At 45.3% G+C, this 13,600-nt stretch overlaps 1 protein-coding gene across 6 annotated transcripts in view; it reads right to left on the reverse strand.

Annotated features, from left to right (window-relative positions):
* LOC134349806 (cGMP-dependent 3',5'-cyclic phosphodiesterase) overlaps positions 1-13,600 on the reverse strand; it is a 309,387-nt gene that overhangs the window by 53,271 nt on the left and 242,516 nt on the right. For all 6 annotated transcript variants that reach the window (XM_063054695.1, XM_063054696.1, XM_063054698.1 and 3 more), the window contains 5 exons: positions 12,795-12,858; positions 7,901-7,979; positions 5,072-5,249; positions 1,798-1,910; positions 219-296 (listed from right to left, as the gene is read on the reverse strand). In XM_063054695.1, the coding sequence (XP_062910765.1) occupies positions 219-296; positions 1,798-1,910; positions 5,072-5,249; positions 7,901-7,979; positions 12,795-12,858 (512 nt within the window). The remainder of the gene's footprint in view (positions 1-218; positions 297-1,797; positions 1,911-5,071; positions 5,250-7,900; positions 7,980-12,794; positions 12,859-13,600) is intronic.

Raw genomic sequence — 13,600 nt, forward strand, 5'->3', positions numbered from 1 at the left:
ACAATGCATTTCACTCTAATTTTTGATGTACACATGATAAAATGAATCTGAATGAACTGGAAATAAAAATAAAATATATTATCCTTTTATCAGAGACCACCTCTGACCTTTAACCTAAGACATCAGCTCTGCTTCTCTCCCCACACCCGCTGCTGGTACGGCAGAATATTCCCAGGACTCCCTGATTTTGTTTCAGAATTCCAGTATCTGCATCTCACCTTCATGTGGTACATCATCATCTCATTGGCCAGGTGACTTCTGTACTGGGCTTCATGAACCTTCTTATACAGCAATGACTAAGAAGAAGGAAAAAGAGGTCAGGACATCCAACAGCATCATTCTGCTCACTAATGATATGCAATTGAATTTGAAGACAGCATGCGGGGTAAATGGCATGGTATGGTTCTTCGACGTGTGGAGGAACACGTCCATAGATCCCTCAAAGTTGCCATGCAAGTTGATAGAGTTATTAAGAAAGCGTGTGGTGAGCTAGCCTTCATTAATTGGGAGGTTGAGTTCAAGAGCAGCGAGGTAATGTTACAGCTCTATAAAACCCTGGTTAGACCACACTTGGAGTATCGTGTTCAGTTCTATTCACCTCGTTATAGGAAGGATTTGGAAGCCCTCAGCCTCCACCGCTCCAAAGAAAACAAGCTAAGTTTATCCAAGTTGTATCTCATATCCTCTAATCCAGGCAGCATCCTGGTGAATGTCGTCTGCACCCTCTCCAAAGCCTCGACATCACTTCATTATAGGAAGAATGTGGAAGTTTTAGAGATAGCGTTGAGGTTGAGACCAGGATGCTGCCTGGATTAGAGATAGGTTGAACAAGCTAGGATTTTTCTCTTTGGAGTCAAGGAGGATGCGAGACGAGTTGATAAAGGTGTACAAGATGATAAGAGACATAGAGTGGAGAGCCAGAGACATTTTCCCAGGTTGGAAATGACTAATTCAAGGGGGCATAATTTTAAGGTGATTGGAGGAAAGTATAGGGGTGGATTTCAGAGGTAGGGTTTTTTTAAACACAGAGTAGTGGATGTTTGGCACGTCCTGCCAGGGGTGGTGGTAGAGGCAGGTACATTAGAAACTTTTTAAAACACTCTTAGATAGGCACATGGATGATAGAAAATGGGGGGGAGGGCTATGTCAGAGGAAAGGGTTAGATTGAACTTGGAGTAGGTTAAAAGGTTAGCACAACATTGCGGGCTGAAAGGCCTGACTGTGCTGTGTTCTATGGTCAATGTTCTATGATCAATTTCTCTGATTACATTTGAAACATCAATCAGATCTCCCTTCAGCTACTGCCACTCGAGAGAAGACAACTCAAGTTTGTTAAATCTTTCCTTGTACAGCAGTTCACTCTGTAATCCAGGCACCCTCTCCAAAGCCTCCCCACCCTGTAATAGGGCAACCAGAACTACACACAAGCCCTGAGCTGTAAAGTTCTATGTTCCATGTACCGATAGGGTAAGTTCAAACAGGCTTTCCCCCCATCAGGTTGGCTGAGACTAGAACTAGAGGTCATGGGGTAAGGGTGAAAGGTGAAATATTTAAGGGGAACTTCTTCACTCAGAGGGTGAAATGAGCTGTCGGTGGAATTGGTGGATGCGGGGCTTGGTTTCAACATTTAAGAGAAGTTTGGATAGGTACGTGAATGGGAGGGCTATGGTCTGGGTGCAGGTCAATGGGACTAGGCAGAACACACTGGGTTGAAGGGCCTGTTTCTGTGCTACAACTTGGAGCCACCTAAACCCACGGCCCACGCCCCCTGTCCCCTGTCCCTCCCCGTGTACTCACGTGTGCAATGCTGATACCACAGTAGATGGAGAAGGCCAGAGCCAGGTCCTCATCAAACTTGGTAAACCACGGCCCATTGACCTTATTACACAGCTCGGCTACCCCAACGATCTCTGTGAAGGCAGGGGTTGGGGAGGAACGGGAAAGGGAACAGCATCAGACCAGAAACAGAGCGTTAGGCAGGAGTTTGCAGGAAGAGATGTCCGTCATCTCAACCCTGCTCCACCTTTCAGAATCCTTGACTCAGATTTGAATTTTAAATCCCACATAAAAATGTGGCCAGAACAGCATTTCGATGCTTAAGAAATGATACAAAGGTACGTCCATTTCTGTCACATAATGATACAGAAAGTCTAATTCATGCCTTTGTATCAAATAGACTAGGTTACTGCTATGCACTTTCTACTGGCCTTCCAAAGTAACTTCAACTCATTCAGAACACCACGGCTAGACCTTTAACCAAAACCAGGATGAAGGAGCGTTATCACTCCCATACTAGCTACTCCGAATTGGCTTCCTGTAACTTAATTATTGTTTTTAAAGTTCTCTTACTTGTTTTTAAACCCCTCAATGATCTGGGACCAGAGTACATCACAGAATCATTTTAGTTTTATAATCCTGCTTGAGCTCTCAGATCTTCTTACACCAGTCTCTATAAACCTAAACAATCTCCCTCAAAAGATAATTGGCAGGTTGGCTTTTTTGAACTGCGCCCCAAACCCAGGGCACACAGTACTGCAGTGGTCAGCACAACACGTTACAGTACCAGTGACCCAGGTTCAATTCCCATTGCACTGTAGTGTAGTGGTTAGTACTACGTTTTACAGTACCAGTGACCCGGGTTCAATTCCCATCACACGGTAGTGTAGTGGTCAGCACAACACGTTACAGTACCAGTGACCCGGGTTCAATTCCCATCGCACAGTAGTGTAGTGGTCAGCACAACACGTTACAGTACCAGTGACCTGGGTTCAATTCCCATCGCACAGTAGTGTAGTGGTCAGCACAACACGTTACAGTACCAGTGACCCGGGTTCAATTCCCATCGCACAGTAGTGTAGTGGTCAGCACAACACGTTACAGTACCAGTGACCCGGGTTCAATTCCCATCGCACAGTAGTGTAGTGGTCAGCACAACACGTTACAGTACCAGTGACCCGGGTTCAATTCCCATCGCACAGTAGTGTAGTGGTCAGCACAACACGTTACAGTACCAGTGACCTGGGTTCAATTCCCATCGCACAGTAGTGTAGTGGTCAGCACAACACGTTACAGTACCAGTGACCCGGGTTCAATTCCCATCGCACGGTAGTGTAGTGGTTAGCACATGGCTTTACAGTACCAGTGACCCAGGTTTGATTCCCATCATACGGTAGAGCAGTGGTTAGCACAACGCTTTACAGTACCAGCGACCCAGGTTCAATTCCTGCTGCCTCAAGAAGGGGCAACATCCATCCAAAATCCCCAACATCCAGGCCACGCCATCTTCTCACAGCTCCCATCGGGCAAGAGGTACAGAACCCTGAAGTCCCACACCACCAGGTTCAGGAATAGCTGCTTCCCTTCAACCAATTGGTTCTTGAACCAACCAGGACAACTCTACTTACTACCACAGTACAGCAACACTCTGAACACTTTCATCACCGAGCATGACAATGGACTGTAATTGTGTTCTTTCTCCCATAGGGCAGAAGAGATACAAAAGCCTGAAAGCACATACCACCAGGCTCGAAGACAGCTTCTATCCCACCATTATCAGACTCTTGAATGGTCCCCCTGTATGATAAGATGGACTCTTGACTTCACAATCTACCTCGTTATGATCTTGCACCTTATTGTCTGCCTGCTCTGTACTTTCTCTGTAACTGTTATACTTTATTCTGCATTCTGTTATTGTTTTACCTTATTGTACCTCAGTGCACAATGATTTGATTGGTATGAACAGTTTGCAAGACAAGCTCTTCACTGTACATGTGACAATAAGAAGCCAATTCTAATACCCACACTCAAGGACTAGAGTGGTTAGAGTTACAGAACACTACAGCACAGAAACAGGCCCTTTGGCCCATCAAATCCATGTCAAACTATTAATCTGCCTTGTCCCATCAACCTGCACCCCAACCATAATTCTCTATACTCCTCCCATCCACGTTCCTATCCAAATTTCCCTTAAATCAAACCAGAATCCAGCACTTCCACTGGCAGCTCATTCCACACTCCCTGAGTGAAGAAGTTTCCCATCAGTTTCCCCTTAAGCATTTCACCTTTCACCCTTACCCTATGATCTATAGTTCTAGTCTTGCCCAACCTCAGTGGAAAAAGCTTGTTTGCATTTACCCTATCTATATCCCCTCATAACTTTGTTTTACTATCAAATCTCCCCTCTTTCTCCTACACTCCAGGGAATAAAGCTCTACTCTATTCAACCTTCCCCTATAACTCAGGTCCTCAAGTCCTGACATCATGCTTGTAAATTTTCTCTGCGCTCTTTCATATCTATTGAAGGTTCAAAATGGCAACTCACCACAACCTGCTCAAGGGCGACTAGAAGGGGCAATTAAATGTTGGTAATAATAAACCAATTCCAATTATATATTCCTTCTCCAAGAGCGTGATGACTAGTGCAGATAGGCACCAGGGTCAGCACGGATGATTTGGGCCAAAGGGTTTGTTTCTGTGCTGTACAATAAACCAATTCACCTCAGATTCCATCAAGGTATCCTCTAACCTGATGGAAGAACATCGGTTCCTCCAATTTCCAGTAATTTTCCCCTCCCACTTCTTCCATTCCCTCTTCACCTCACCTGCCTATCACCTTCTTCTTCCCTTCCTCCTACGCTCTACTCTCCCGTCCTATCAGATTCCTTCTTCTCCAGCTCTTTACCTTTTCTACCCACCTGGCTTCACCTATAACCTTCTAGATTGTCCTCCTTCCCTTCCCTCCACCTTTTTATTCTGGCGTCTTCCCCTTTCCTTTCCAATCCTGATGAAGGGCCTTAACCTGAAACGTCAACTGTTTGTTCATTTCCGTAGATGCTGCCTGACCTGCTGAGTTCCTCCAGCGTTTTGTATGTGTTGCACCAATTCCATATTGACTAGAGTAGAAAGGCACCAGGGTCAGCATGGGTGAGATGGGCCAAAGGGCCTGCTTCCATGCTGTACACACTCCAAAATTAATTTCACATCTGCCAATGTGGGATTCGAACTCAGGTCCTGGGATTCCCAGTCTGGCACACCATACAAGAGCCGGGCATTGCCCTCGGCCCATACTCACGGTTGTTCTCATCAATAATGGGGAAGCAAAGGATGTTCCTGGTCCGGAAGCCAGTTGTGTCATCGACGCCCCGGTAGAACAGTGGGTGAGAATAAGCATCCTTGATGTTGAGGATCTGACCAGTGGTTGCCACATGACCGGCGATCCCCTGGTCTGCTGGCATCCGGAATTCAGCGGACTGTGGGGACATGGACAGAGCAATTGGGGTAGTTGGGATGGAGGCTTGGGAGGGTGTGGGTAGGGGTAGGACAGAGGGAGGCACAGAGAGTGATGGACACAGACAGAGAGACAAAGAAACACACACAGACAGAGACACACAGAGAGAGAGAGACAGAGACAGAGGCAGAGAGAGAGGGGCAGTGGCAGAGACGGAGAGAGACACGCTCAGACAGAGACAGTGACAGAGAGAGAGAGAGACACCACACACAGGTAGATAGAGAGGGAGAGAGACACAGGGAGGGAGGGAGGCAGAGAGACAGACAGACACACACACACTTTCACAATTGTATTTGTTTCTATAAGATCCCCTCCCCTCTCATTCTTCTGAACTCCAGCGAGTATAGTCCCAGGCAACTCAGTCTCTCCTCATAAGCTCATCTCCAGAACCAACCTGTGAACTTCCTCTGCACCACCTACGGAGGAAGTATATCTTTCTGCAAGGAGACGAGGGCTGCCCGCAGTACTCCAGGTACGGCCTCACCGGTACCCTGTACAGTTGCAGCATAACCTTCCAGCTCCTAAACTCATTCCTTCTAGCAATGAGGCCAACATTGCATTGCCTTGTTGAGGACGTTACCAAGACCATAAGCCATAGGAGCAGGTTTAGGCCTTTCAGCCCATCGCATCTGCTCCATAATTCCATAATGGCTGACTTATTAACCATCTCAACCCCAATCTTTCCCTTCTCCCCATCATGTTAGATGCCCTGACTAATCAAGAACCTATTGACCTTTGCTTTAAATATACCCAATGATTTAGCATTCACAACAGTCTGTGGTAATGAATTCCACAGGTTCATCACTCTCTGGCCTAATAAATTCCTCCTCATCTCTGTTCTAACGTGATATCCCTCTATTCTGGGGTCTGTGCCCTCTAGTCCTAAGCTCCCCTACAATCGGAAACATCCTCTCCACATCCACTTGATCTAGGCCTTTCAATATTTAGAGAGCTTGAGATGAGACTGGATAGGCTTGAGCTTTTCACCCTGAAACTTAGGAGGCTGGGGGGGCGGTGTGTGACACTATAGAAGTTTATAAAATCATGAGGGGCACAGGTAAGGTGAACAGCCAAAGTCTTTTCCCAGGGTAGTGGAGTTTAAAGCAAGAGGGCATAGGATTTTCGGTGAGAGGGGAAAGCTTTAACATTAACCCAAGGGAAAAGTGTTTCACACAGTGGGTATAATGCTTGGAGGGGAGTGGAAAAAAGCATAGGTATGGTGGACGTGCTTGATTCCTTGCTGGGTTGGGGGCTGGCCTTTTCCATCAGTGCTGCCCTCCAGTGTTCGCTCAGGGGAAAGCAATCTGGGTTGCATTCATCTACAGCTGCACTAGTGCATGATGAGAAACCGCTGCATGTTTGATCTTACAGAAACATGGCTGTAGGTCAACATCCCATGTGCTATCAAACTACAAGCCATGGCACTTAGGGACTTGGGCTATATTATCGTTAGTGACTGTGCATTTTTCTGCTATCATAACTATATGTGGTCCATGTGCTGTGTGCTGGTGGTACTGTGTTTTGCACCATGGCCCCCAGAGGATTGCTGTTTCATATGGCTGTATTCATGTGTATGGTTGAATGACAAACTTGAACCTAAACTTGATACAGGCCAAAGGGAGGCAAATGGGATTAAGGTAAATATGCATCTTGGTCAGTATGGACAAATTGGGCCGAGTGGTCTGCTTCAGCGCTGTATGATTCTGAATATTGCGAGGATCCCAGATAGTTTGGATAAATTCGGCATAGCCCTTTTGACCCTCACCAATTTTTATCAATTCACATAGAAAGCATCCTATCTAGATGTATACTTTGGTATGGCAACAGCTCTGCTCATGACTGCAAGAAACTGCAGAGAGTTGTGAACACAGCTCAGCATATCACGAAAACCAGCCTCCACTCCGTGGACTCTGTCTACACTTCTCTCTGCCTCAGTAAAGCAAACAACATAATCATATACACAACTCACCCAAGTCAGGCAGAAGATACAAAAATCTGAAACCATGTACCACCAGGCTTAAGGAAAGCTTCTGCCCCACTGTTATAAGACTATTTAACAATCCCCTAGTATGATAAGATGGATTCTTGACCTCAAAATCAACCTCATTATGGCCTTGCATCTTATTGTCTACCTGCTCTGCACTTTCTCTGTAATTGTTACACTTCACTTGTATTGTTTTATCTTGTTCTGCCTCGGTGCACTGTGTAAAGAAGTGATCTGTGTGGATGGTACACTGTACGTCAGTCAGTATATGTGTAATGAAGTGATCTGTATGGATGGTACACTGTACATCAGTCAGTATATGTGTAATGAAGTGATCTGTATGGATGGTACACTGTATGTCAGTCAGTATATGTGGCAATAATGAACCAATTACCAAAATCATTTATGTATTAATAGGTATCTTGGTCAGCACAGACAAGTTGGGCTGAATGGCCTTTCAAGAGCTGAAAATTACCCCCAAGCACTCTCCCTTCCTATGTTATTCAACTTTCATCCTCTCCTCAGTCCTGTAGCATGAATCTGTGTGGTACAAATAGACTCTGCTCTCACAAGCCCCAGTGATGCATCCCAGCCAGACATTGTCAGTTTGACCAGAGAAAGCCCCTCACCTCATCAGTTACAAATCCTCCATCGAACACTTTTGCAACAAGCTCCTTGTTGTTCTGCTCCAACAGGAACACCGAACAGCTGTGGGAGGGAAAGAGGGAATGAGTTTAACATCACTGACAGACATCAAGGGAAGTAACTGCCTACAGGGCAGGGGGAGACCCTCTTTAGTGGGTATGGCCGATGAGGGTACTGAATAATAGGTGTAGCTAAAGGGAACTGGCCATCCCTCTAAAAGGTATAGCCAATCAGAATGCTCTTTAAAAGGTGTAGTCAATGGGGATAGACTATCTTTAAGAGGTGTAGCAAATGATGAGAGACTCATTTTAAAAGATGTAGCCAATGGAAAGAGAGCCGCTTTGAAAGGTGTAACCAATGGGGAGAGTGCCTGATTAAAAGCTGTAGCCAGTGGGGAAGCGACTCATTACAAAGTGTGGCCAGTAAGGAGAGACTCATGTTAACAGGAGAAGCTAATGGGGAGATAGCCTCTATAAAAGTTGTACCAATAGGGAGAGGCCTCTTTCAATGCAGTGGCCAATGGGAACAGACTATCGTTAAAAAGTGTAGCCAATGGACAGAGGGTTTCTTCTAAGATGTAGGCAATGTATAGAGGTTCCCTTTAAAATGATGAGCAACGGTTTCCTATAAAATAATTTGATGGGTAGAAGTTCCCCCTTTAAGTAGAGGAGATGTTTTTACAGAGGGGACATGATGAAAAGACTCCCTCTTTAATAAGGGGGAAGGTGCCAGGGAGCCTCTCTCTTTAAGAGGGGTTCTGCATCAGGAGAAACTCCCTCTTTAAGGCTGATTTATACTTGTGCATTAAATGTACGCTGTAGGTATGGCGTAGCCGCGAACCCTACGCAGTATCTACGCTGAACCCTACGCCGTAGCCTAACGCGCACCTCTCCCAAAATGTAATTACGTGTCGCAGCATCGTAGACCGCAACAAGTGTGATTGGTCCGCTTGATAGCATCACATTTCCTCCTACGCTGCAATAGCTTCCCATTGGGCGACTGAAGGGCAGGGAAGGAACTCTGGCTGCAATGCTTTCCATAAAGCTTTACAGACCTCTGAAATTATGGAGGACCCTGTGCTTGACGCCAGTTTGTAGCTAGCTGCTACAGCCTGTTGACTTCTACCTGAAGCTAAAACTCGAATGGTGATTGCCAGTCTGAGTATACTGTGCGTACACACTGATGCAAAATAAATGGTTGGAGACGATGAACCAAATCGTCAAATCTACCTGTCGACATCCGAAAATATTTGAAATGCATTTCCTCGTCCATGTCTCTCAGTGGCCGGACAAGCACAGAAAATTCACCCTCCTTCAGTTTCAGTCGCCATTGTTTGAAGCTTGAGTTTCTTCGTGTTGAGTTCGACACGAAGAAACTCAACTCAATGGCATAGAAACCCCACCACCAACTAGCATTTTGGCGGTGAATTGCAGAGTGATGCAGACACACCAACTCACAAGTATAAATGCTCACAACTACATAGCCCACTTGCATAGGCTGAGGCGTAAGCTAGTACACACAAGTATAAATCAGCCTTTAGAAGGGATCCTTGTTGAGAAGACAGCAGTAGCCATAACTTGTCTTCCTATGGCACCTTTAATCATTGGTTTTATTCATTTTATGCTTTTAACCTGAGATTCACTAAATCCCTTCAACCTGAGTAAAAAATTGGAGTATTGTGTTCAATTCTGGTTGCTCCGTTATAGGGATGTGGAAGTTTTAGAGAGAGTACAGGGGAGATTTACTGGAATTCTGACTACTCCCCCTCCCTTTCCAGTGTTGACTCGATGAGCTGAATGGCCTAATTCTGCTCCTATATTTTATGGTTGTAATAGATGCTGCCTGGCTTGCTGGGATCCTCCAGCATTTTGTGTGTGTTGCTCAAGATTTCCAGCATCTGCATAATCTCTTATGTTTAAAATTTAACAGATGCTGCTCAGATTAAAGAGCATGTTTTATTAAGATAGGCTGAGTGAGCTAGCACTTTTCTTTTTGGAGAGAAGGAGGATAAGAGGAGACTTGGTAGAGGTGTACAAGATGATAAGAGGTACTGACGGAGTGGACAGCCAGAGACTTTTTCCCAGGAGATGACTGGGAGAGCACAATTTTAAGTCATAGTCATAGTCATACTTTATTGATCCCAGGGGAAGGTGATTGTGGGAAAGTATGGGGGGGGGGGTGTGAAGATGTCAGAGGTTGATTATCTACACAGAGAGTGGTGGGTGCTTGGAACACACTGCCGGGGTGGAGGTAGTGCTGATACATCAGGGACATTTAAGAGAGGAGGGCTATATGTTAGGAAAGCGTTAGATTGATAGTAAGATCGGCACAACATCGTGAGCCAAAGGACCTGTAGTATGGTATAATGTTCTAATGCACATCCATTTGATGTGATTGTCAACTGATTCGAAGAAATTGTAGGGTTGATATCAGAGGTAAGTTTTTTTTCACACAGAAAGTGGTGAGTTAGTGGAACGTGTTGCCAGGGGTGGTGGTAGAGGCAGATACATTAGGGACATTTAAGATACTCTTCGATAAGCGAGAGTACGCTGTGAAACAGGGACACTTCTTTTTCCCTTATTAGGGAAAGAGAGAGAGAGAGAGCCTGTGGTATGTCAAATGACCGGGTGAACGAGTAGTTTTTGGGGTACTGGAATTCTGCGTCACGCTTGAGTGCTCGGTGGGGGGCACAGATGCTTTTTTTCTGGTGGGGGAGGGAGTGTCGTCTCTTTGCTGCTGCTTATTCATGGGAGGGGGAGCTGGGGGACTTTGGGGTTCTAACATTTAACTGTCATTCATTCTTTGGGGCACTCTGTTTTCGTGGATGTCTGCGAAGAAGAATAATTTCAAGATGTATATTGTATACATTTCTCTGACATTAAATTGTACCTTTGAAACCTTTGAAACCTATTGATAAGCACATGGATGAATGAAAAATGGAGAGCTACATAGGAGGGAACAATTAGAGATTGATCTTGGCCCAGACAAGAGAAAATCTGCAGATGCTGGAAACCCAGGCAACACATTCAAAATGCTGGAGGAGCTCAGCAGGCCAGGCAGCCTCTTTGGAAAACAGTAAAGAGTCGGCACTTCAGGCTGAGAGCCTTCATCAGGATGGGGTGAAGATTGATCTAGGAGTGGGTTAAAAGATCAGCATACCATCGTGAGCCGAATGGGCTGTACTTATGCAGTACTGTTCTATGTTCAAAAAGCATTCCAGTTTGCTTTTTGGGGTTGTTGTCAAATATAATCTGAGAGCAGAAGTCATTTGGATAGGTGAGAAAACACTTGGACAAAGGGCTCGGCATTAATGAAGATCATAAAACACAGAGACCTTGATTTTGTTATCTCCTTTCTTTCTTTCAAAATCAAGATTAGGTTTAGGGTGACACTCTTTCTAAAGTTTGCATTTCTATAACACCTTTAACATCCCCAGGTGCTTCACAGCCAATGGAATGTTTGCATTGATACTACACGTAGCACAGAGCAGACACCACCAGTCATTGTTCAGGATGATGAATTATGCCTGGGGATTAAGGCCAGAGGACAGGCAGGGCTCTGTTCATGTCTGACCTGATACACAGCGTGGACTCGGCCTCACAATCTACCTCATTATGATCCTTTGCTCCACCCACAAAAAGCAGGATTTCTCGGTAGCCAACCATTTTAATTCCAATCCCCACTCCCATTCCAACACATTGGTCCATGGCCTCCTTTACCCCCATGATGAAGCCACTCTCAGGGTGGAGGAGCAACGCCTCATTTTCTGTCAGGGTAACCTTCAACATAATGGCACAAACATCAATTTCTCCAACTTCCGGTAATTTCCCCCCTCCTCTTCCCTCTTCTTCAATTCCCCACTCTGCCCCCCTTACCTCTTCTCTTCTCCTCACTTGCTTATCCCCTCCCCATGGTCCTCCCTTCTTTCCCTTTCTCCCATGGTCCACTCTCCTCTGCTATCAAATTCTTTCTTCTTCAGACCTTTACCTTTTCCACCTATCAACTCCTAGTTTCTTACTTCATTCACTCTTCCTCCAGTCACCTGGCTTCACCTATCACCTTCTAGATTATACTCCTTCCTTCCCCACACCTTCTGTCATCTTCCCCCTCCCTTTTCAGCCCTGATGACGGGTCTCGACCTGAAACATCAACTATTTATTCATTTCCATAAATGCTGCCTGATCTGCTGAGTTCCTCCAATATCTTATGTGGTGTTGCTCTGGATTTCCAGCATCTGTGGAATCTCTTGTGATGTTACGATCCTGCACTTCATTGTTTGCCTGCACTACGCTTTTCCAGTAACTTTTACACTTTATTCTGCATTCTGTTATTGTTCTCCCTTAGTCTACCACAATGCAATGTGTAATGATTTGATCTGTACGAACAGTATGCAAGACAAGCTCTTCTCGTATCTCAGTACATGTGACAAAACTAAACCAATTCCAATACCAGTTCAAACACCACCATGGATGATCCCAAGCCTGTCTGCTAAAGGAGGAGGGTTGTACATGGGGTTAGCAACCCCATCCCATAAAAACCCAGAGCTACAGAAACGCCAACAGAAGCTCCAAAGACCTGATCCCTGGGAGAGGAAGGACCTTCACTGAGAAGATGTATGAAGTCATGGGGTGAAAGCAGAAGCCAAGGAGACAACCAAACTTTGTCCCAGGACAAAGCACTCTGGATGGAGGTCTTCACCTCATTAGGGGCAATTGGCTTAAGAAGAAGAAGAATATCAATTCACCTCTGACTGGGAGGCCACTCCCTCTGTGTAACCGAGGCCTGATCTCCGGATTGGAGCTCGAAGCTGCCAGTCTTCTTGCTGAGAAAAGAAAGATGTTGCTGAAGCCCCAGTACCTACCTGTCGGTGGGACTCACCTCTCCGCATTGGTAAGGTTGCGTGCTTCCTGAATGATCTCTTGAAGGAGCACTGTAACGTTATCTGCAAAAGTCAGAACAGGCAGTCACCTTGAAACCCTCCGAGTGTTCCTAACCCTTTCTAATGTGGAGAAGCAGCTTCACATAGAAACAACGATAATTGGTATTCATTTCACAGGACTCCAGCATATTTTTATATGTCACCATATACAACTATGAGATTCTTCGTGTGATTTCACGCAAGGAAATGAATCTCAGGGTTGTATATTGTAACATATATGTACTTTGATAGTAAATTGACTTTGAACTTTGGTTGCATCACGGTTAGGCATGGAGGGGCCACAGCACAGTATCTGAAAAGGCTGCAGAGGGTTGTAGACTCAGGCTACGTCCACACTAGACCAGATCATTTTGAAAACGCTGGTTTTGTGTAAAAACGATAGGCGTCCACACCAGGTGTTTTTGAAAATATCTCCGTCCACATTAAAACGGATATTTGGGCGAATCTCCACCTACTGGGCATGCGCAGGACACACAGAAAACAAGTGAAGAGGAAACGGTATACTTGGTGTGCGTTTGTCCAGTTACAGACTAGAAAAACTTAAAAGGAAATTGCCAAACGAAAGACTTGGTGCGCGTTTGTCCAGAAACATTTCCTGCAACCATAGCCTCTTCACCGATGAAAGGGACGACAGCTACAACTAAATGCAATAAGGCTTGTTACTGGGCAAAAGTGAAATTTGCTGTTACCTCATTTGTTTGCCTTTACTTTTGCCATGTCTTTGTGTATTATTTTGCTGTATTTA

The sequence above is a fragment of the Mobula hypostoma genome, chromosome 7 (assembly GCF_963921235.1).
Source record: "Mobula hypostoma chromosome 7, sMobHyp1.1, whole genome shotgun sequence".
NCBI classification, from domain to species: Eukaryota; Metazoa; Chordata; class Chondrichthyes; order Myliobatiformes; family Myliobatidae; genus Mobula; species Mobula hypostoma.